The sequence below is a fragment of the Bos indicus x Bos taurus genome, chromosome 1 (assembly GCF_003369695.1).
Source record: "Bos indicus x Bos taurus breed Angus x Brahman F1 hybrid chromosome 1, Bos_hybrid_MaternalHap_v2.0, whole genome shotgun sequence".
In the NCBI taxonomy this organism is placed as follows: Eukaryota; Metazoa; Chordata; class Mammalia; order Artiodactyla; family Bovidae; genus Bos; species Bos indicus x Bos taurus.
This window is the reverse complement of record NC_040076.1, coordinates 129,770,258-129,793,526: the sequence shown is the minus strand read 5'-3', so window position 1 is coordinate 129,793,526 and position 23,269 is coordinate 129,770,258. Positions and strand designations below refer to the sequence as shown.

At 38.3% G+C, this 23,269-nt stretch overlaps 1 protein-coding gene across 1 annotated transcript in view; it reads right to left on the bottom strand.

Annotated features, from left to right (window-relative positions):
* Positions 1 to 23,269, bottom strand: part of PIK3CB (phosphatidylinositol-4,5-bisphosphate 3-kinase catalytic subunit beta) — a 179,232-nt gene that overhangs the window by 99,187 nt on the left and 56,776 nt on the right. The window contains exon 3 of the mRNA XM_027544963.1: positions 2,966 to 3,152. Within this exon, the coding sequence (XP_027400764.1) occupies positions 2,966 to 3,136 (171 nt within the window). The 5' untranslated portion in view covers positions 3,137 to 3,152. The remainder of the gene's footprint in view (positions 1 to 2,965; positions 3,153 to 23,269) is intronic.

The window sequence follows — 23,269 nt, the reverse complement described above, 5'->3', positions numbered from 1 at the left end:
TGAATTACAGAATATTACAGAACTATGAAAATAAGATAGACAAACATGGTAATGCATAAAGTGTACAAGGTATATCACAGTTGGCTTCTTTTAAAACAGCAAATTGGAAGAGAATACGAATAGTATTAACCCCCTCTTGTAAAATAACAGAATGGTATAATTTTAAAAATACATTTATAAAAACAAAGGTATTAAAAGTAAGTATCTATGAAGAGCAAGAATCAATGAAGACTTTCATATTTAGCATTCTTGTAAACATAAGTAACTTCTAATAAAAAAAGAACATTTAAAGTATGTATCATCTATCACCTTCACACAAAATTTACATTGTTTCTGTCCTGAATTCTTTTCTATTCACCAGAGTTATCTCCATTAACTAGGATTGCCCTGTCAGGACAAGCACAATCAATCTCTCATCATCTCCCCTGAATTCTCCTAAATGAGATCCTATAAAAAAGGTCACTATACAAATACAAGGTGGATTACATATTTTAACTGCAACCAGGACAAAAGCCTACAGCTGAAAAATGAAAATCATGGCCAAACCTCAAATTCAGTTACATAAAACAGAAAAAATCAATGCTAGGCAAAAAAGAAAGAAAGAAAAAATAGGTAAATTGGATTTCATCAAAATTTAAAACTTTTCTGTATCAAAGGACACTATTTTGAGAGTAGAAAGGCAACCCACAGAATAGAGAAAATATTTTCAAATATATATTTCATAAGAGATTACCATCCAGAATACATAAAGAACTCTTATGACAACAACAAAAAAAACAACTGAATTGGAAAATGGGCAATGGTCTTGAACAAAAAATTCTAAACAAAAGTCCACAAGAACATGAAGAGAACGTGACATTATTAGCCATCAGGGAAATGCAAATAAAAATAAAAATGAGGTACCACTTCACAACCAGAAGAATGGTTATTATTTTGTAAAAAAGGAAAATAACAAGTTCTGGCCAGCATTTTGAGAAACTGGAACCCTTGAGCATTGCTGATGGGAATGTAAAATGGTACAGCCACTATAAAAATAAGTTTGGCAGTTTCTTAAAAAGTTAAAACAGAATTACCATATGATCCAACACATGGAGAACAAGGATTCACGTTGAAACTTAAACATCAATGTTCAGAACAGCATTATTCTCAACAGCTAAAAGTTGATTATAACCAAAAATGTCCAACAAAAGATGAATGAATAAACAAAATGTGGTACATCCATACAAAACAATGATATTCAGTCTTAAAAAGGAAAGAAATTTGAATACATATGACAACATGAATGAAATGAAAAATACTATGGCTAAGTGAAAAAAGCAAGACACAGGCTGACTGTTGTGTGATTCTACTTACACAAGGTAGCTAGAATAAATACTACAATGGAGATTACCAGGGGTTAGGGAAGCAGAAGTTTATTATTTAGTAAGTACACAGTCTGTGTTTAGGATGATGAGAAGTGTTAGAAATGGACAGTGGTAATGGATTGGACAACACTGTGAATATACTTAATACCAAGAAATTATGTGCCTAAAAATGACTCTGATGAATTTTATTTTACAACAATACATTTTTTAAATTTTTTAAAATGGGTTTCAATAGTTAATTAAGCTTCAGCTATAGCCACAGTCATCCGTACCTGTCACTGGTGACTAGAAAAATAAATGTACTCTCTGCACCTGTAAGGTGCCTAAAACAATTTTTAATTTTTTTTTTCACTTCAGGGATCATACAGTTCTAGAATTTTTATGGCTCCCCAGTGAAGAAGCTTGGAAAACAGTTGAGAGGCTGTTCCAACTCTAGCACTCTGTCATAAATATTTTTTTCTTAAAAAGATCACAATCCTATACTGGGGTTCCATATTGGGTTCTAGAAAAATAATTTCATTTATAAGTCACAGTCTTTACAAATCAAACAGCACTCATCAGTTCACTTGAAAAAAATCAGCCAACAAACAGGCAAGCCTTGTTATATGAAAGAATTTGCTTTCAAGTGAGGACATACCATTCATTATGGGGGTGGGGAGGCAGAATCTAGTAAACAGCAGAAAACCTTTTCTTCCCCCAGAGTGACCATGAAAACTAGTGAGGATGGGGACAGAAGAAGGGGAACAGAAAGGGAAGGAAAAGGAGAAAAGAAACGATGAACCATGTCATATTTATTTAAAAAAAAAAAAAAAAAGTGACAAATTCAAAGACAGTAAGTACAAAGACCTTACCTTAAAACTTTCTCTGACAATGTCAAATTCCTTTTGATAACCTGAACAAATCTTTCAAACTAGCTGACATAAGTTAGTGTGTCTTAATTCAGGTATCACACATGAATTTTTTTTTAATTAAAAGTGAGTAGGAGTGAGAATGAGTATGTATGTATATATATATACATACATACACATACACACATACACACACGAAATTGAAAGTGGCTCAGCTGTGTCCGACTCTTTGAGACCCCATGGACTATACTGTCCATGGAATTCTCTAGGCCAGAATACTGGAGTGTGAAGCCTTTCCCTTCTCCAAGCAATCTTTCCAACCTAGGGATTGAACCCTTCCGCATTGCAGGTGGATTCTTTACTCACTAAGCCACAAAGAAAGCCCAAGAATACTGGAGTGGGTAGCCTATCCCTTCTCCAGTGGATGTTCCCAACCCAGGAATCAAACCAGGGTCTCCTACATTGGATTTTTTACCAACTGAGCTATCAGGGAAGCCGTGTATGTGTGTGTGTGTGTGTGTGTGTGTGTGTGTCTATACACATACGTGTGTGTGTGTGTGTCTAAATACATACAAACCAAAAAGAAGATCCAAGACAAAATATGAATTGAAATCTGTAAAATATAGTAACTTATAAACTTCTCATAAATTCGCCATATGATTTACATTAATACCATTCTAAAATGGAGGAATATATCCTCCAAGTAATAAAGTAAGTAAGCTAGGTTTATAGAAAGCTCACCTAGTAACATACCTGCTTAATACAGGAAATGGTAGCTTCACGAGGCACCTCCAACTGGATATAAATCCCAGTGGGCAAAAGAAAATCCACGGGTATGGAGCCATCAGACGCTATCTGTGAGTCCACTGCCCAGATGTCAAGGACGTCTGCCATAGCAGGAGGCATCATGAAGTAGAAGCACATTCATAACCACGGGGCTCTAGAAATCAGTAGGTAAAACTCAGTGAATTAATAAGCCAGATTTTATACTAAAACGTGATGAAGCCCACCAATCCATAATTAGTCCTTGGATTTCAAAACAGCCAACATTGTAACAGGAGGCCAATTAAATTAAGCAAGACTCAGCCACATTACTTAAAATACTTTTGGATATCACTACATGAATTATGTATATACACCATACTGACTCAAATTCAACATAACTATATGACATGTAAAAGATGAAAGGTTTAAGAAGCACAGGGTTCTGAGAAATTCAGTTAATGACCACTCAACACAGGATTCTCTCCAGAGAATCCTAGAGGATTGATATTGGATTCTTCAGCCAAGTTTTTCCTGGCAAACTCCATGAAAAGTGGGAATCAAGAGAGCTTTCTTTCAAAAATAATTTTCTATCAATCAATGTGAGAAAGAAATGTCATGAACTTCGATCCATGACCCATCATCAAAGTATTAAAAAAATCAAATCCCACAAACCAGCTGGCAAGGCCTTTTGCCCTATGACTCTGGCCTGTTTTCCTTTGCTTCTCCAACAATTTCACAGTCCAGGCTCTTATGCCACAAGTTTTGCCTCATGCTGCTAGACTTGTGTTCACAGATATGTTGACACTCCCCTTACCAAACCAGTTTTCCAACAAATGCACCCTCCAAGTGGGCCATTTAAGTCTCATCTGTTTTAAGCGCTTTCTTCAAGAAAGCACAACAATAATCCTAAGAAGAACATGGGCAATAAAGTTAAAAAAGAAAAAAAAAAGTCTCAAATCTCATTTATTCAAAAAATCTAAATCTTGTGTCAAAAGAGACAAGAGCCAATTTAAAGCATTTGGGGCATCAAAAACAATAATGACATCCGCGGATTGAAACACATCAAATATGAGACAATAATAATAGAGAAAGGCCCTTTACTGGTCAACTTTAAAGCCTGCTTTGAAACAGTCTGGGAAATTAAAATATGAATTAAGTATTAGAGGATTTTAAAGAAACTTCATTGTGTGAGGTATAATAATAGAATGTTTGTTATGTTTCTAAAAATCAGTCTTTATCAGTCAGATGCATAATAAATATACATCGGGATAAAATGAAATTATCCTTGGCATGTGCTTTAGGTTAGTCCATTTTTTAAAAAGTGAAAGGGTAGCTGATTTCAACAAAGACATAAAGGTAATTTCATGAGAAAAAGGACAGTCACTTGAACAAATGGTGCTTCAACTAGTTATTCTAGTTTGGAATACTTAGACATCCATAAGCTAAGAAAATGAAGCTCAATTCATACCTCATACCACTAATAATGGATTATAGTTATGTAAAAACTGAAACGGTAAAACCTCTAGAAGAAAACATAGAGAAAATATTGTGCTCTTGGATTAGGCAAACAGTTCTTAAATATGACACCATAGGCAATTCACAAAATAAAAAACTGATAAAATGCACACCACCAAAACTAAAACCTTCTGCCCGTAAGTATACTGTTTATAATATAAAAAGATGAGCCACAGAAGGGAGACAATGCTTGCAAACCATATAAAGATCTGGTATCCAGAATACATAAAGAACTCTCCATATACAATCATAAGAAAAAAACTCAGCTTACTTGAATTGGCAAAAGATTTGAACAGAAACTATCAAAGGAGATGGCAAAAAGGCTTAATAACATTAGTTACATAAACTAAAATTACAATGCGATACACACCTCTTACAGGGTAAAATTAAAAACACCAACCATACCAAGTGCAGACAGGGAGAGGAGCTGGAACTTTCTACACTGCTGATGGGAATGTTAAACAACAGAGCTACTTTGGAAAATAGTTTGGCAGTTTCTTAACATATATTTACCATATGATCCAGTCATCCCACTTCTAAATATGCACCTAAATGATATGAAGGTATCAGTTCAGTTCAGTTCAGTGGCTCAGCCGTGTCCGATTCATTGCAACCCCATGAATTGCAGCACGCCAGGCCTCCCTGGCCATCACCAACTCCCGGAGTTCACTGAGACTCATGTCCATTGAGTCAGTGATGCCATCCAGCCATCTCATCCTCTGTCGTCCCCTTCTCCTCCTGCCCCCAATCCCTCCCAGCATCAGAGTCTTTTCCAATGAGTCAACTATTTGCACGAGGTGGCAGGAAGCAGGAAGAGGTAAAAGAAGAGGATTACCAAGGAACACAAGGAAACTCTTGGGAGTAACGGATATGTTCATTATCTTGTCAGATGATGGTTTCAGGGATATGTACATATGTCAAAATATATCAAATTACACATTTTCAATATGTGTAGTTTAAGTCAATTATCCCTCAGTAAGTGTTAGTCCTATGTCCAACTCTGTGCTCTCGTGGACTGTAGTTCACCAGGCTCCTCTGTCCATGGAATTCTCCAGGCAAGAATACTGGAGTGGGTTCAAATTTCCTCCTCTAAAGGATCTTCCTGACACATGGATTGAACCCGGGTCTCCTGAATTGTGCAGGCAGATTCTTTATCATCTGAGCCATCAGAGAAGCCCATACCTCAATAAACACGTTTTTAAAAATGAGAGAAATAGATAAAATGAGAGGCAAAACATTGTTACTGACTGAGGTTGGGACATGAGGAGTACACTGCACTACTTCTCTGATTTTGTGTATGTTTGCTATTTTTCACAACAAAAAGGTTTTGTTAAATTCCACCTACGCCATTTATCAGTTATGTGATATGAAACTTCTTGAGACTTCAATAGCTTTAAAAAAAAATCATACTAAAGTATTTCTCCTGGGAACACTGTAACAATGAAGGAGCTAAAATGGAGTGGCTAACACACTGCAATGACAGCTTTCTGCCTCCCCTCAACATCCTGGTCATTACTGACCCCTCCTTAACTCTTACACCTCATAGCCTAGGTCCAGCACACTGCCACTGTGATAAAGGTTTTGAATCTTTCAGACATGCCAGCCTTATTTCTGTAGACAGAACAGACAATGATTAAAGATTGTGTTCTCAGAGTCTAACACCTGAGTTGTAAACCTGGCTCCATCACTCACTAATGAAGATGTCTTGGGCAAATCACATTATCTTCCTCCTAATTAAGTTCCCTTACCTATGAAATGATGAAAACAACAGTAACTACATCATATCATGGTTATGAAAACTGAGTAAAGAATGCCCAACCATAATAGGCCCAAGGTTTGCTGCTACTTACAATTTTTTATTTTTATTCAAAAACCAAAAGTTCTTTTGAGCTGTGAGTTATATATATTCAACTACTTTGTTTCTCCAAAAGTGATTACACATAGTAGCCATTTGCAATTGTTTAATGAACTCAAGACCAAACGCTGCTACTCCTACAATAATTTTTTAAAAAGCTCAAGGGATAATGGAATTTATAACACTAAAGATAAGTACTTACTATGTATCAGGAATCTACTAAAATCTTTACATGCATTACTATATCTTATCCTGACTACTACCCTGTGGTAATATTACTACTCCTTAAGGAAGTACCTAAGACTTAGATACTTTGAGATCTCATTCATGGATAAAAAGTAGCAGTCTTGGGATATCAACTTGGGTCTAACTCTGGAGAGTGAGCCCAACTCTACACTCTACATAATAACTGCTGCTGCTGCTAAGTCATTTCAGTCCTGTCTGATTCTGTGCGACCCCACAGAGGGCAGCCCACCGGGCTCCTCCGTCCCTGGGATTCTCCAAGCAAGAACACTGGAGTGGGTTGCCATTTCCTTCTCCAATGCATGAAAGTGAAAGTGAAGTCGCTCAGTCGTGTCCGACCCTTAGTGACCCCAAGGAATGACTGCAGCCTGCCAGGCTCCTCTGTCTATGGGATTCTCCAGGCCTGCCAAGCTCCTCTGTCCAAGGGATTCCCCAGGTAAGAATACTGAGTGGGTTGTCGTTTCCTTCTCCAGGAGATCTTCCTGACTCAGGAATCGAACCTGGGTCTCCTGCATTGCAGGCAGATTCTTCACCGACTGAGCTACGATACTATAATATACCATAATAACTGCTAAAGCACCAGGAAGTGTGAGACATTTCACCATATTAAACCACATTACCTGACTGTAAGCTCCTTGAAATCTTGTGCCAAGCTTTTTAAAAGACTTGTCTCTCACCACAGCATATAGTGAAATCACTATATTTAGTAATTTTAAACTGATAACTTTCATAGACAAGAACAAAACCACACAAAGTTACTACAAGATGTCATTAACAGACACTGATCCTGGAAATGCTTTACGCAAATCACTGCAGAACAGCCTTAGAAACTATTTTCAGTAGAGGAGCTTCTCAACTTTGCAAGTATTAGATATTCAAGAAACATCTGCATAATAAAAACATTCTACATCAAATTTTAAAGACCATGCTTTGCTTATATTCAAATAACACCATGCAAAGACAAACAGGAAAAAGCTGTCTCCTGAACACCAAAAGTCAGGAGACATATGAGAGTCAGGAGCTGTCAACAAAAACTGAGAGGACAAACTCAAGTTAGCATTTAAAATTGAGATGGGTTTATGAAACATCAGAATTATAATCAAGATAAACCTGTACAGTCCCCTGGTTGCTTTAGCATAGATTTTTGGCAAGATTCTCACAATTGAAACCAAATCACCTGATAAATATCAACAGTAATATAAGAGCAAAAAACTATAAAAATAAAAACTCTGAAACCTCACCCTTACCAGCAACTAGAAATGATGAGGATTTCTGAGCCTCTGGAGTCTAGAGTAGTAATCTTTTCAAAGAAACCGTACCTCACTACCCAACAGCATCAACTCCCCAGATTCAAAATTCTAAACTTCTCAGGTATTAAAGGGAAAATCACCATGGTAGATTTAAGAATTTCTTGATGATGAAGTCATATCTAAAATGAATTACAGGAATGAATTCATGGGCCCCTGCCTTCCCTTCCTTCTAGATCTGTCATTCAACACTCCCACACGTACTATCCTTAATCCTGCTGACACTTATCACCATGTCTCATACTCTTTCCTGCCTTCTACCTTAAATCTGTCATTCCTCTCCCTAGCATGTCATCCTGACCAACTCTCACACTTCTAGGCTGTGAATTAGAATCTGTCCCTAATACTCCTCTGTGCACCCAAGTACCAGGGCATATACATGTCAACGAAGGAGTACACTATACTAAAATTCATTGCTATGGGATAGTTTCCCAGTCTCTTGCTATTTCCAGTTCAATAAACACTTACTTTTGGCTGAATGAATTAATGAATTCAAATTCTATGGAAATCACTACTAGACCAATTATATTTTATCATTAAAAATGTGATATTTTTTGGTTTTTCTTTGCCCCAAAGCACAGCATACAGAAACTTAGTTCCCTGAGCAGGGATGGAACCTGCTCCCCCTGCAGTGGAAGCACTGACTCTTACTCAGTGAACTGCCAGGGAAGTCCCGTTAAAAATGTGATTTATATCATACTTGACAGGAAAAAAGGAACTATGTGGCCATCAGTGTGGTCTTTCAGTGCCTAGTATAATGAATATCAAAAACAGTTTCCAAATAGATATAACTTTTTTCACCAGGCCGGGGGGGGGGGGGGGGGGGGGCAGGTATTTCCTGGGTCTTTCATGCAGTACATATGCTCTTTGTTGAGGCACACAGGCTTATCTTGTTGTGAAGCACAGGCTCTAGAGCACATGGGCTCAGTAACTTGTGGCCTGTGGGCTTATTTGCTCTACCACATGTGAGATCTTAGTTCCCCAACCAGGAATCAAACCTGGGTGTCATGCATTACAAGGTAGATTCTCAACCACCAGACCATCTGGGAAGTCCCAACATACAGAATTCCGATTGCTTAATACCATCTTGTCTCCAGTCCATAAATGCCTGTCGTGTGAAGAGAAACATGAAATAGGTCTTACCAAATACTGTATTCCCTCTGTGCCGCACTTCCAATAATGTTACAGCCATTACCAAAAATGATGTATTTTCAACTAATGTTTGACTATAGAACTGTTTATTCCATAAAATGGCATCTTCTATTAAATTTAGATTGGGGAACTCCCAAACTGGTGTCAACTGACAACCACTATTTTTAATATAAAGGAAAAGAAAGTAGAATTTTACTTCAGAATATGCTATATTTAACAATCATAATGCCTTAAATATTTAAAAACTGGCAAAATATTATAAATTGCAATGATGAAATATTTTTTCCTGCCATCTCAAAATGCATTATAAAGTTTAATCCTTTAGCTTTACAGTTCACCATGGTCCTTGCTTACTAAAGCAACATCACACCAGTCTCCAAAATCAATTCCCCTACCTTCAATTTCTTATTCTAAAAATATATCTTATTGAAGTATAGTTGATTTATAGTGTTGTGCAAAATTCTACCATTCAACAAAATGATTCAGTTATACATATAAATATATATATACACACACATTCTTTTACATATGCTTTGCCTTTATGGTTTACCATACAATATTGAATATAGTATGAGGGCCTTGAACATTGGCAGATTTTGGTACTTGTGAGGCTCCTGGAATCAAACCTCTGCAGACACTGAAGGTGAACCCTAGTGAAAAGTTACGTTCAGGTATATAAATTCCTACCTTGATATTTTCATATTAATCATTTACTAATAACTGAGCTAGAATGCTTGTCACGCTTTGTAAATATTCCAGATAAAGACACTATGTAATTACAGCCTAACACTGTACTTGTGTGTCATTTTAATAAAAGTACTTTTATTAAACCAGTTCTCAAGGTTTTCAAAGTACTTCAAGCTGAATACTACCTAAGAGAATGGTTTTCGGTCCTCATGTTCAGAACTTTTTAAATAATTTACAAATATTTTAAAAACCTGAAATGAAATTATTAATATAATTTCAGTTCAGGTCAGTTCAGTTGCTCAGTCGTGTGCGACTCTTTGCAACCCCAGGAATCGCAGCACACCAGGCCTCCCTGTCCATCACCAACTCCCAGAGTTCACTCAGACTCTCACGTCCATTGAGTCAGTGATGCCATCCAGCCATCTCATCCTCTGTCGTCCCCTTCTCCTCCTGCCCCCAATCCCTCCCAGCATCAGAGTCTTTTCCAATGATTCAACCCTTAGCATGAGGTGGCCAAAGTACTGGAGTTTCAGCTTCAGCATCATTCCTTCCAAAGAAATCCCAGGGCTGATCTCCTTCAGAATGGACTGGTTGGATCTCCTTGCAGTCCAAGGGACTCTCAAGAGTCTTCTCCAACACCACACTTCAAAAGCATCAATTCCTCGGCGCTCAGCCTTCTTCACAGTCCAACTCTCACATCCATACATGACCACAGGAAAACCACAGCCCTGACTAGACGGACCTTTGTTGGCAAAGTAATGTCTCTGCTTTTGAATATGCTATCTAGGTTGGTCATAACTTTCCTTCCAAGGAGTAAGTGTCTTTTAATTTCATGGCTGCATATATACTTGATTTCAAAATAAACTCATTTAATCTTCTAATTATAATACAAAGAATAAATAAAACAAAATAAAAATCTATATTTCAGTATGTGAAAACTGGATATAACCATTATGTGCACAATAGAGTAGTCAGAGGTTTGAATCTCTACATACAATCACCATGGATGTGACAACTACAAATGCAGACTAATTAAATGCCACAAAAGCCAATGATGCCAGAGATTTTTAAAATCTCTATTTTCCAAAATTAATGTACTAAAATCATGCAAAAATACTTTGTATTATTTCTTTATGTAAATAAAGTTCAGATCTAGGATCAGATAATAATAAGACTTTTAACCATTACATAATAGTAGTACCTCCCCCAATCACTAAAACAACAAAATCAATGTCCACAAATTTCAGAAGCATCTTATAGGGGGCATTTCACACTGCCCAGTTTGAGAATCACTGCTCTACAATAATTCCTACTATTTCTCAAAGGATTAATGGGATCTCCACAATTTATCTAGTCTGTACAAAAGAACTATACAAAAAAGATCTTCACAACCCAGTAAATCACGATGCTCTGATCACTCACCTAGAGCCAGACATCCTGGAATGTGAAGCCAAGTGAGCTTTAGGAAGCATCACTACAAACAAAGCTAGTGGAGGTGATGGAATCCCAGTTGAGCTATTTCAAATCCTAAAAGAAAATGCTGTGAAGTGCTGCACTCAAAATGTCAGCAAATTTGGAAAACTCAAAACTGGCCACAGGACTGGAGAAGGTCAGTTTTCATTCCAATACCAAAGAAAGGCAATGCCAAAGAATGCTCAAACTACTGCACAATTGCACTCATCTCACACGCTAGTAAAGTAATGCTCAAAATTCTCCAAGCCAGCCTTCAGCAATACATGAACCGTGAACTTCCAGATGTTCAAGCTGGTTTTTAAAAAGCCAGAGGAACCAGAGGTCAAATTGCCAACATCCGCTGGATGGTCGAAAAAGCAATAGAGTTCCAGAAAACCATCTATTTCTACTTTATTGAATATGCCAAAGCCTTTGACTGTGTGCATCACAATAAACTGTGGAAACTTCTGAAAGAGATGGGAATACCAGACCACCTGACCTGCCTCTTGAGAAACCTGTATTCAGGTCATGAAGCAACAGTTAGAATTGGACATGGAACAACAGACTGGTTCCAAATAAGAAAAGGAGTACGTCAAGGCTGTATATTGTCACCCTGCTTATTTAACTTCTATGCAGAGTACATCATGAGAAACACTGGGCTGGAAGAAGCAAAAGCTGGAATCAAGTCTGCCGGGAGAAATATCAATAACCCCAGAAATGCAGATGACACCACCCTTATGGCAGAAAGTGAAGAGGAACTAAAAAGCCTCTTGATGAAAGTGAAAGAGGAGAGTGAAAAAGTTGGCTTAAAGCTCAACATTCAGAAAACTAAGATCAGGGACTTCCCTGGTGGTCCAGTGGCTAGGACTCTGTGCTCTCAGTGCAGGGGGTCCAGGTTCATTTCCTGGTCAGGAAACTAGATCCCATATGCTGCCGCTAAGACCCAGTGCAGCCACGTAAATAAATATTAAAAAAAAAAAAAGAAAACTAAGATCATGGCATCTGGTCCCATCACTTCATGGCAAATAGATGGGGAAACAGTGGAAACCGAGGCTGACTTTACTTTTTCGGGCTCCAAAATCACTGCAGGTGGTGACTGCAGCAATGAAATTAAAAGACGCTTACCCTTTGGAAGGAAAGTTATGACCAACCTAGATAGCATATTCAAAAGCAGAGACATTACTTTATCAGCAAAGCTTCATCTAGTCAAGGATATGGTTTTTCCAGTAGTCATGTATGGATGTGAGAGTTGAACTATAAAGAAAGCTGAATGCCAAAGAATTGATGCTTTTGAAGTGTGGTACTGGAGAAGACTCTTGAGAGTCCCTTGGACTGCAAGGAGATCCAACCAGTCCATCCTAAAGGAGATCAGTCCCAGGTGCTCATTGGAAGGACTGATGCTGAAGCTGAAACTCCAATACTGTGGCCACCTGATGCGAAGACCTGACTCATTTAAAACACCTCTGATGCTGGGAAAGATTGAGGGCAGGAGAAAAAGGGGACAACAGAGGATGAGATGGTTGGATGGCATCACCAACCCGATGGACATGAGTTTGGGTAAACTCCAGGAGTTGGTGATGGACAAGGAGGCCTGGCGTGCTGTGGTCCATGGGGTCACAAAGAGTCGGACACAACTGAGTGATTGAACTGAACTGAACTGAACTGAATGAACAGTAATGAATAAAATTTCTCATACATTTCTACTTGTCAATCAATAGTGTATCTTATACTTCTCTATTTTGTTTTCAGCTAATTCTTGAAGGCAAAAGAAGCTCTTAAGTCAAGAAGACTTTAGCCCCTTATCTGATGAGAAGAATATAAGGTGAGTATAAGTGGCTCTTAGTTTTCAAGACGCTTAGTAAACATACTGATGGGGTAGTCTACCTAAAATCACAGGGTAACTTGCAGCACTTAGGAGCTTCTTTCACAATACTTTTAAGCTAAGTACTGAGAGAGGGGGTATACTCTCAAAATGTGCTGAGCTGAAATTAAAAATAGTATGTCCTTTATGATCAGCCCTGGGATTTCTTTGGAAGGAATGATGCTAAAGCTGAAACTCCAGTACTTTGGCCACCTCATGCGAAGAGTTGATTCATTGGAAAAGACTCTGATGCTGGGAGGGATTGGGGGCAGGAGGAAAAGGGGATGACAGAGGATGAGATGGCTGGATGGCATCACTGACTCAATGGACGTGAGTCTGAGTGAACTCCGGGAGTTGGTGATGGACAGGGAGGCCTGGCGTGCTGCAATCCATGAGGTCGCAAAGAGTCAGACACAACTGAGTGACTGAACTGAACTGAAGCCCTTAAGACTATAATTACAAACCCATATCCTGTCAATTGTTCACTGGCAGAAAGAGAGGAAGGGGTTTAAACATTCTCAGTTTCCCTAGCAATGTGCCAGCAAAACTACTGGATTTTACTTCTTTCAATAAAGTGATAAGCAGAAACCAACATACAGATGAACAAGACCTCATACAGATGAACAAGAAGTTCAGACAAAAACTTCTTAGAAAATCATGGGGAAAAAATTTGGTAGTGACTGAAAGGGAATTTTAAAAAATATTAAATGGAATAGCATTTACTTAATATTTATTTCTTTACTATTATAGGATATAGCTAGAAGACAAGTTTATTTAATGATCATTAAAAAAAAAAAACTGGAAGTGGCAGTGCACTTACCATAACACCACATTTACTATCTAAACCTGCAGGTTCTAATCACAGACAAGTGACGGGATTTTGATTTATCTGGGTTTCTGTACCCCCATGTCTATCAGCCTTATTTATTGACTGACTTACAATAAAGTATCCATTATACTGAACACTGAAAAACTGAACAGTATAGCACTCCATTTGTTAAAGACGGTTATTTTATCTGAATCATTATCATTTCATGTAAAAGATCTCTCTAAAGTAGTTCTAAAAAGTACTAAAGAATAATTGCTAAATCATTTAGCAGTTATTTCAATAAATGATGCTAAAGCTAAAACTCCAGTACTTTGGCCACCTCATGCAAAGAGTTGATTCATTGGAAAAGACTCTGATGCTGGGAGGGATTGGGGGCAGGAGGAGAAGGGGACGACAGAGGATGAGATGGCTGGATGGCATCACTGACTCAATGGACGTGAGAGTCTGAGTGAACTCTGGGAGTTGGTGATGGACAGGGAGGCCTGGCGTGCTGCGATTCATGGGGTGGCAAAGAGTCGGACACGACTGAGTGACTGAACTGAACTGAACTGAATCTTATCATTTGTATTGAAATAAAATATTCAAATTTATCATCTAAAAACAGAAGCTGGGGGGCTTCCCTGGAGGTCCAGCAGCTAAGAATCTGAGCTTCCACTGCAGAGGACGTAGGTTCCACCCTGGTCGGAAACCAAGCTCCTGAATTCCATTTGGTTGGGGAAGAAAAAAAAAAAAAAAGGCATTCTAAAGAGTTTTTAGGAAATATGTGCAAATATGCATTGAGTCTTGAAAATTTTTTAAACCTACTAACTCATTAATTATGTTTTAAAACCTGAATTCAGAAGAATTTTCATACACAAAGCAAAATACACAAGTGACAAACTTGCAAATAAACCAATGGTTATACCCCTATCTGATGGTATATTAAGCAGCTATTTGTCAAATGTGTATATTAGAAATCTTTATGGATATATATAGAGTAAAATATAAAGGAGTACAGTAAGTACAATTAGAATTCTGTTTAACTGCAAAAAGGAAAAAATCATGAGTACAACCTAATGCACAGAAATTTAGGCTGGAAAACCAGAGTCTGGGAGGGGAAGAGAGAGGAAGGGGGTATAAGATGAGCAACTAACACTGTGGTCTACTACAATTGTACCTGAGTGTCTTTAGCATGTAAATAGCACACTGTTTTTTAGCACATAAATAGCACAATATTTTTTATCACAAATGACCTTTCTTTTAATTAAATCACATTTTTCTTAATGTATGTAAGCAGATATTACCTATAAATTTCTTTTTTAATATAGGAAAATAAGTATTATAAAACATACCACAGTGCCTTCCCTGATGGTTCAATGGTTAAGAATTCACCTTGCAATGCAGGGGACACAGTTTTGATCCCCTGTTGAGGAACTAAGATCCCACATGCCTCAGAGCATAAGCCCATGTGCCATGACTAGAAGGCCCGAGTGCCACAACTGCTAAGCCCACGGACTTCAATGAAAGATCTCACATGATGCAATCAAGACCTGATGCAGCCAAATACATTTTTTTTTTTAATAAATAAAACATGCTACCAAAAGGGGGGTTGGCTCTGACAGGGTTTAGAATCTTTATTATAAACTTCTTTAAGATTCTTTATATATATTGCAAAACAAACTAGAAAGGTACTTTCAAGAAAGGATTTGGGACTTCCACGGTAGTCTAGAGGCAAAGACTTCACACTGCCAATACAATGGACCAGGATTCGATCCCCTGTCCTGGAACTAGATGCCACATGTGACGATAAAGATAAAGATCTCGCAGGCCACAACTAAGACCCAGAGGATGAAATGGTGGGATGGCATCACCAACTCACTGAACATGAGTTTGAGCAAACTCTAGGAGATGGTGGTGCACAGGGAAATCTGGCATGCTGCAGTCTACGGGGTCTCAAAGAACGGCTGAACAACAACAATTTATCGAATACTGTAACACTCTAAGCGAACTTCACAAAATACTGACATATCTACTTATCATTCATGTTATATTAAAAATTATTAGGAATTATATTTGTCTGTTTTAATTGAATCACTGAAGTTAATTTTTCTTTAAAAAATTCCATTCTTGGGACTTCCTTGGTGGTCCAGTAATTAAGAATCTGTCTTACAGAAGAGGAGACGTGGGTTCAATCCCTGGTCTGAGAACTAAGATCCCACGTGGTACAGAGCTACTGAGTTTGTGCGCCTCAACTAGAGATAAACCTGTGCAATGCAACTATTGAGTTGAGCTTATGTGCCGTGACTAAGACCCAACGCAACCAAAATTAAGTTTTTTTAAAAAATTCTATTTTCAGCATACTCTGTGTACTAATATAATATATTCAGCATTCAAATAAAAGATGTTCTGTTTTTAAAATAAATCAAATTAAACCAACTGTTGTCATCCACTGCCCATTTTGGAGTGTCAGTGTTCTTCATTTCTAACTAGTATGGTATCTTTCTCTATTGAGAATTTTTATGTGGTAAGAATTTGGGCCTCTCCAAAATCAGAAATAGTCAAAGCTAATCCCAGAGGCCTAAGGTCTGAGAAGTACAATCTTGAAGATCACATAGAGCAGCAGAATCTAAGCAGTATTCTATGCTTTAGGACACAGGGTATAGCATAGTGGTATAGAATTCACCTGCCAGTGTCAGAGATGCAAGAGACACAGTTTAGATCCCTAGGTTGGGACGATCCCCCTGAAGAAAGAAATGGCAACCCACTCCAGTATTCTTGCCTGGAAAACTCCATGGACAGAGGAGCCTGGCAGGCTACAGTCCATGGGTTGCAAAGACCAAGCATACACATACAGCAATGCAAAGCATCTCAAAAGCCTGGGGATCATCAAACCACAGGGTAGCTCCACAATTCATACTTTCACCTTAACTTTTATTTGCTCCTTCCACTGACATTCTCTGAACATTTGAATAAGGTTTGAAACAAGCCATATAAATTAGCACTCTTTATTTAAACAGCAGTAGAAAATTTTAAATAACTCCCACATTCCCAACAACTCTGTCAGATAAAAGTATCAACAGAAATTTAGAAACCTAATCCAATACAATGGTACTCCCATGGGGAGTGGGGACAGTACATTATTGGTATTATTTCTTCACACTCAATGGGCTAATGAAAAATTTAGTTCAGCACATTACCAGGTCTAAAGTATGTTAATCTTCTTACAAAAATTTAAAAAAATAAAAATCACATCATTCCATTCTTCCAAAACATTGCAAACTGTTAGCTTCTTAGGATACTCAATTTAAAATTATTTAAACATTTTTCATTCAAATATTTAATTTTTTGTTTTGTTTTAAATACTTTTAAATTTATTTTGGCTGTGTTGGGTGTTAGTCACAGCACTGGGGATCTTTACTGGTGGTACACAGATTTTTCAGCTGTGGAGAGCTCGAGGGCTCATGCAAGATCCCAGTTCCTGGAACAAGAATCAAACCTGCATTCCCCGAAATTGCCAGGCAGGAGATGTCCTGAAATATTTCCATTTTTTATTAAATAATGCTATTTATTTTTTCCAGTGTTCCTAATTTCAGTCTGCTCTCCTGGCTTTTAATCTAAATGTTCAATTATACTTACCAATAAGAAAAAAATTATTTTAATTGGATATTTATTACCAAGAAGATGTATTTCATCCTCACAGTGTTCTCCCTTCACCCTGTCCCTTCTCTTCTACTTCCAATGAATAGTATTAGGGGCACAAGAAAGTGAAAGAAAGTGAAGTCGCTCAGTTGTGTCCGACTCTTTGTGACCCGGTGGACTGTAGCCCACCAGGCTCCTTTGTCCATGGGATTCTCCCGGCAAGAATACTGGAGTGGGTTGCCATTTCCTTCTCCAGGGGATCTTCGTGACCCAGGGATTGAACCCAGGTCTCCTGCACTGCAGGCAGACGCTTTACCGTCTGAGCCACCAGGGAAGCCCAGTGGCACAAGAACTAACCATTAACCTTGCTTCAGTCACTGGTGGACCATTACCATGATTCAGAGTACATATGATTATTTTTCTAAATATATCAAATCAATCGGACAAAGACTCATTACCAATTGCTAATATATGGGGATCTTCTCCAACCATTAAAGATACAGCTAATGGAATTCTCCAACATGATGTACAAGTACTTTCTATTTCAAAATATTTTTTTGCTTAAAATAATACATAAACAGAAAAGTACTTTACAAATAACTATTTAAAAAACACCATCTATATCAAGAATTAGAACACTGCCAGCATCCCAGAGACTCCATAGATATTCCGTCCAAATAGCAACTGCCTCCCTCATCTCTCAGCACAACTCTGTGGTAACCCTTTCTTTGCATTTTACTCAGTTTACATAATAGTACAAACTGCAAAGTGAAGCAAATATTATAATCCTGGCTTAGTGGATATACTTTGTACCTATTATGGGATACATACTTCAGACAAAAGTTTCACAGTCTGGACAACTACTGCTTCTGTTTTTCAGTCCTGTAGCAATGGAACCAACAGATTAACTAGGGTGGGTTTTCTTTTCTTTTACATGACAACAAATCTTGATTTGAGAAATCATAATCAAGTACAGTACTTGTTTATAACAAGTGACATCAAACAATTAAAAATTACTGTATAGCAAAGGGTACCCACATATAAGTGCTGTGAGGGTGAGTCATGAACCAGAGTGTACAAGTGTGTAGGGAGGCCGGTGAGTAACTACCCAACAGCCCTCGCATCTAGGAACTGATTCAGTGCCAGAAAGCCATCTGAATGGCAAACAGTAACACGAGAAGAATTTTAAATAGCTTACAGCTGTAGAAAAAAGCGCTGTTACAGGCGCCAAACCTTTTAGTTATTTCCATCTGCTGTCATTTTCAACATTAAATTGTAGGATGTAAAAATTAAATGAGAATCCTAAAAAGCTAGCATTTCTCCCAAACCATTTCAGGATTACCCTTCTCCACACTGGTCTAAGTTTGGTCTATGCAAGAATTTGTCTGTTTTAAAACTTTTCCTTGGGCTTCCCTGGTGGCTCAGTGGTAAAGAATCCACCTGCCAGTGCAAGAGATATGGGTTTGATCCCTGGTCCGGGAAGATAGCACATGCTGCAGAGGAACTAAGCCTATGCACCACAACTATTAAGCCTGTGCTCTAGAGCCCAAGAGCCCCAACTACTGAAGCCCGCGCACCCCAGAGCCTGTGCTCTCCAACAAGGGAAGCCACCAAATTAAGAAGCCCACACACTGCAACTAGAGATGCCCCTGCTCATCACAACTAGAGAAAAGCCCACACAGCAACAAAGAGCCAGGAAAGTCAAAAACGAATTAATTAAACTACCAAAAGAAGTTCTTAATTAAAACAAACAAAAATAAATAAAACTTCCCTGTCAACCAATTTTCCTCATAACCTATCCAACAATGAATAACAAAATGCTTCTGTGTATAGTTTTCATAGCCCCTTCATGCTACAACTAAAGATCTTGGATGCTGCAACTAAGACCCAGTGCAGCCAAATAAACACATATTTTTGAAAAAGTGGTTAGGACTCTGTGCTTTTACTGCCAAGGTTCCAGATTCAAACCCTAGTCAGGGAATTAAGATCCCACTAGCCATGCCACGTGGCCAAAACACAGAACAAAACAGTATGGTACTAGCACAAAAATAGACACACAGATCAAAGGAACCTAATAGAGAACTCAGAAATGAATTCACACTTATATGTCAACTTATCTATGACAAAGGAGGCGGAGGTAAGAACAAACAATGAAGAAAAGACAGCCTCTTCAATAGATGGTGTTCAAAAAACTGGACAGCTACATGAAAAAGAATCAAACTGAATTACTTTCTCACACAGAATACAAAAATTAATTCATAATGTTGATTAAAGACTTAAATGTCTGAAACCATAAAACTTGTACAAGAAAACACAGGATGCACACTCTTTGACATTGGCCTTAGCAATATTTGCGGGGTATGTCTCCTCAAACAAAGGGAGCAAAACCAAAAATAAACAAGTGGGATTACATCAAACTTTTCCTGCACAGCAAAGCAAAGTATCAACAAAATGAAAAGGCAACCCACTGAGTCAGAAAAAATATCTGAAAACAATATCCATTAAGGGGTTAACATCCAAACCATAAACTCATACAACTTAACATCAAAAAACAAACAGCCCAATTACAAAATGGGCAGAGAACCTGAATAGACATTTTTCCAAAGACATTCTGATGGCCAACAGATACACTGAAAAGATGCTCAACATCACTAACCATCAGAGAAATGTACACCAAAACAACAATGAGATACCACCTCCACCTGTCAGAATGGCTGCTGTCAAAAAACCAAGTAACAAGTGTTGCAAGGACGTGGAAAAAAGGAAACCCTTGTGCACTGTTGGTGGGACTATACTGGAGCAGCCATTATTGAAAAACAGTACAGAGGTTCCTCAAAAAGTTAAAAATAGAACTTCCAGCAATTTCACTTCTGGGCATTTGCCTAGAACAAACCAAAACTCGAATTCAGAAACATATATGCACTCCAATGTCCACTGCAGCATTACTTACAACAGTCAAGATATGGAAACAACCTAAGCGTCCATCAATAGACAACTGGATAAAGATGTAATATCTGTATCTATAATGGAATATTACTTAGCCATAAAGGGGGAAGGCGATCTTGCCATTTTTTACAACACAGATGGATCTAGAGGGTATTATGCTAAATAAAATAAGTCAGACAGAAAAAGACAAATGCATCATCTCACTCACATGTGGAGTGTAAAAATTAAATAAACAAAATGAAAACAGATTCACAGGTAGAGAACAAACAGGCTCTTGCCACAAGACAGAGGGGTGAGGAGTGAGCAAAACAGGTGAAGGGAAGTAAAACATGCAAAGCTCCAGTTATATAATTTTTAAAAAAATAGCCACAAGTATCTAATACACAGCATAAGGAATAGGGTCAATAATAAGTTGTAATAGCTTTGTATAGGGATAGATGGGCACTAGACCAATCGTGGTGATCATTTCATAATATATGTGTGTGTGCTAAGTCACTTCAGGCATGTCCAACTCTGTCCAACCCTATACACTGTAGCCTGCCAGGTTCCTCTGTTCATGTGATTCTCCAAGCAAGAATAGTGGAATGGGTAGCCATTCCCTTCTCTGAGGGATCTTTCCCAAGCCACGGGTCAAACCTAGTCTCCTGTATAGCAGGTGGATTCCTTACCATCTAAGCCACCAGGGAAGCCCTTTTCCTAATGTATGCATGTATCAAATCATATGCAGTCCACCTGAAACTAACATAATATTGTACATCAACTGTTTCAATTTATTAAAAAAAAAAAAAAACCCACATGTGCTCTCTCAGTTACATTCAGTCCAATGCTGTGTACTCTACCACTGTGTTTTTTGAATCACCCTTCTTCATTCAAATAGAAAACAGAACTATGAAGAGGAGTGGGGGACACCGATGAGGCTACCATTGTGATGTTCCAAAATCATTCATCATTTAGCTTTCATCCTTGTTTATCACTCTGCACATACACTTTTTAATCCCCTGGTAAAAATGGACATGTTGACAGCTTTCTTTCTCCTCTTGACTAATCATCTGATTAAAATGACCATATTTTTCCTAAGTATACAGACACAAAGTACATGAATTTGAGGCAGGTAGAGCCAAGAGTAGTTTCCAAGAGAAAGGCATATTTGAACAGTCTTGAAGAGAGGAAATTGGCTAGCCAAAATGAAAAAGAACATATGTAAAGGCCTGCTGCTACTGCTAAGTCACATCAGTCGTGTCCGACTGTGTGCGACCCCATAGATGGCAGCCCACCAGGCTCCCCCATCCCTGGGATTCTCCAGGCAACAATACTGGAGTGGGTTGCCATGTCCTTCTCCAGGAGATCTTCCCAACCCAGGGATCGAACCCCGGTCTCCTGCATTGCAGGCAGACGCTTTACCATCTGAGCCACCAGGGAAACTCAGAATGGTAGTGGAGCGGCTGGCCAAATCCACGTTCCGATAGGCCACATTAAGGTACTATTTTTATGCAAAAAACAACAGGAGACTCAATGATGAATGTTAAGCAAGTGAATAAAAATTGATCAAATAAACAATTTTTATACATCACAGTGAGAAAATGAATATACAAATAACACAAACCCAATAGAAAAATGGGCAAAATAATTAAACAGAAATTTTCACAGGAGCCAAAAGTCCCATTAGCATATCAGGAGTATGTACCATAAATATCATTAGTCACCAAGGAAAGTGAATTAAACCACAATGAGATACCATTTCATAGATCTGGAGGGACAGTAAACTGATTCAACCTCTTCCAAGAATTTTGGCATCAAAAATTCCTTTACTAGGCATCCATGCCAGGAAACCTCTTATCCAAGTTGTCACATGTACACGGGTGTGGAATGCAAAATTTTTCATAATATCCAAAAACTAGAGTCGAACACAACTGAGTGACTTCACTTTCACTTTGCACTTTCCTGCACTGGAGAAGGAAATGGCAACCCACTCCAGTGTTCTTGCCTGGAGAATCCCAGGTATGGGGGAGCCTGGTGGGCTGCCGTCTCTGGGGTCACACAGAGTCGGACACGACTGAAGTGACTTAGCGGCAGCAGCAGACACAAACTAAATGTGCATTGATAGAATGGATCAGGACTTCCCTGGTGGCACAGTGGATGAGGGTCCACCTGCCAATGCAGGGGACACAGGTTTGATCCTTGCCCCAGGAAGATTCCACATGCTGCGTAGTACCCAAGCCTGTTTGCCACAACTACTGAACATGTGCTCTAGAGCCCGTAGGCCACAACTACTAAAGCCTGCACACCTACAGCCTGTGGTCCTCAACTAGAGAAGCTGCCCCAATGAGAAGCCTTCATGCTGCAGTGAAGAGCTGCCCCTACTCACTGCAGCTAGAGAAAGCCCACGCGCAACAATAAACACCTAGAGCAACCAAACCAACTAAAATTTCAAAGAACAGAATGGTTCAATAAATTATACATTTTAAAATATAGGAAATTACTAAAGCTATACATAGTACCATAAATGAATCGTATAAATAATATTCAGAGAAATAAAAAAGAATATATACAATATGATTCCATTTACTCAAAGCCTTATATCATTCAGAGATAGAGATGAACAGAGGTAGTAAGGTTATAAAGAAAAGAAAGAAAATAACAAAAATTCAGTAAAGAAGAGCTTGGGGAGAGGAAGGGAGACTGATAGAAGAAAACACCTATGATTCATCTGGCTGTTATGCAGAGTTGTTCACTTTTCATCATTCTTTAAATTATAAATTTAGGTTCTCATGTGCTATTCCGCATAGATGCTAAATTTCACACTCTTTTTACGGATTAACAGCAATAA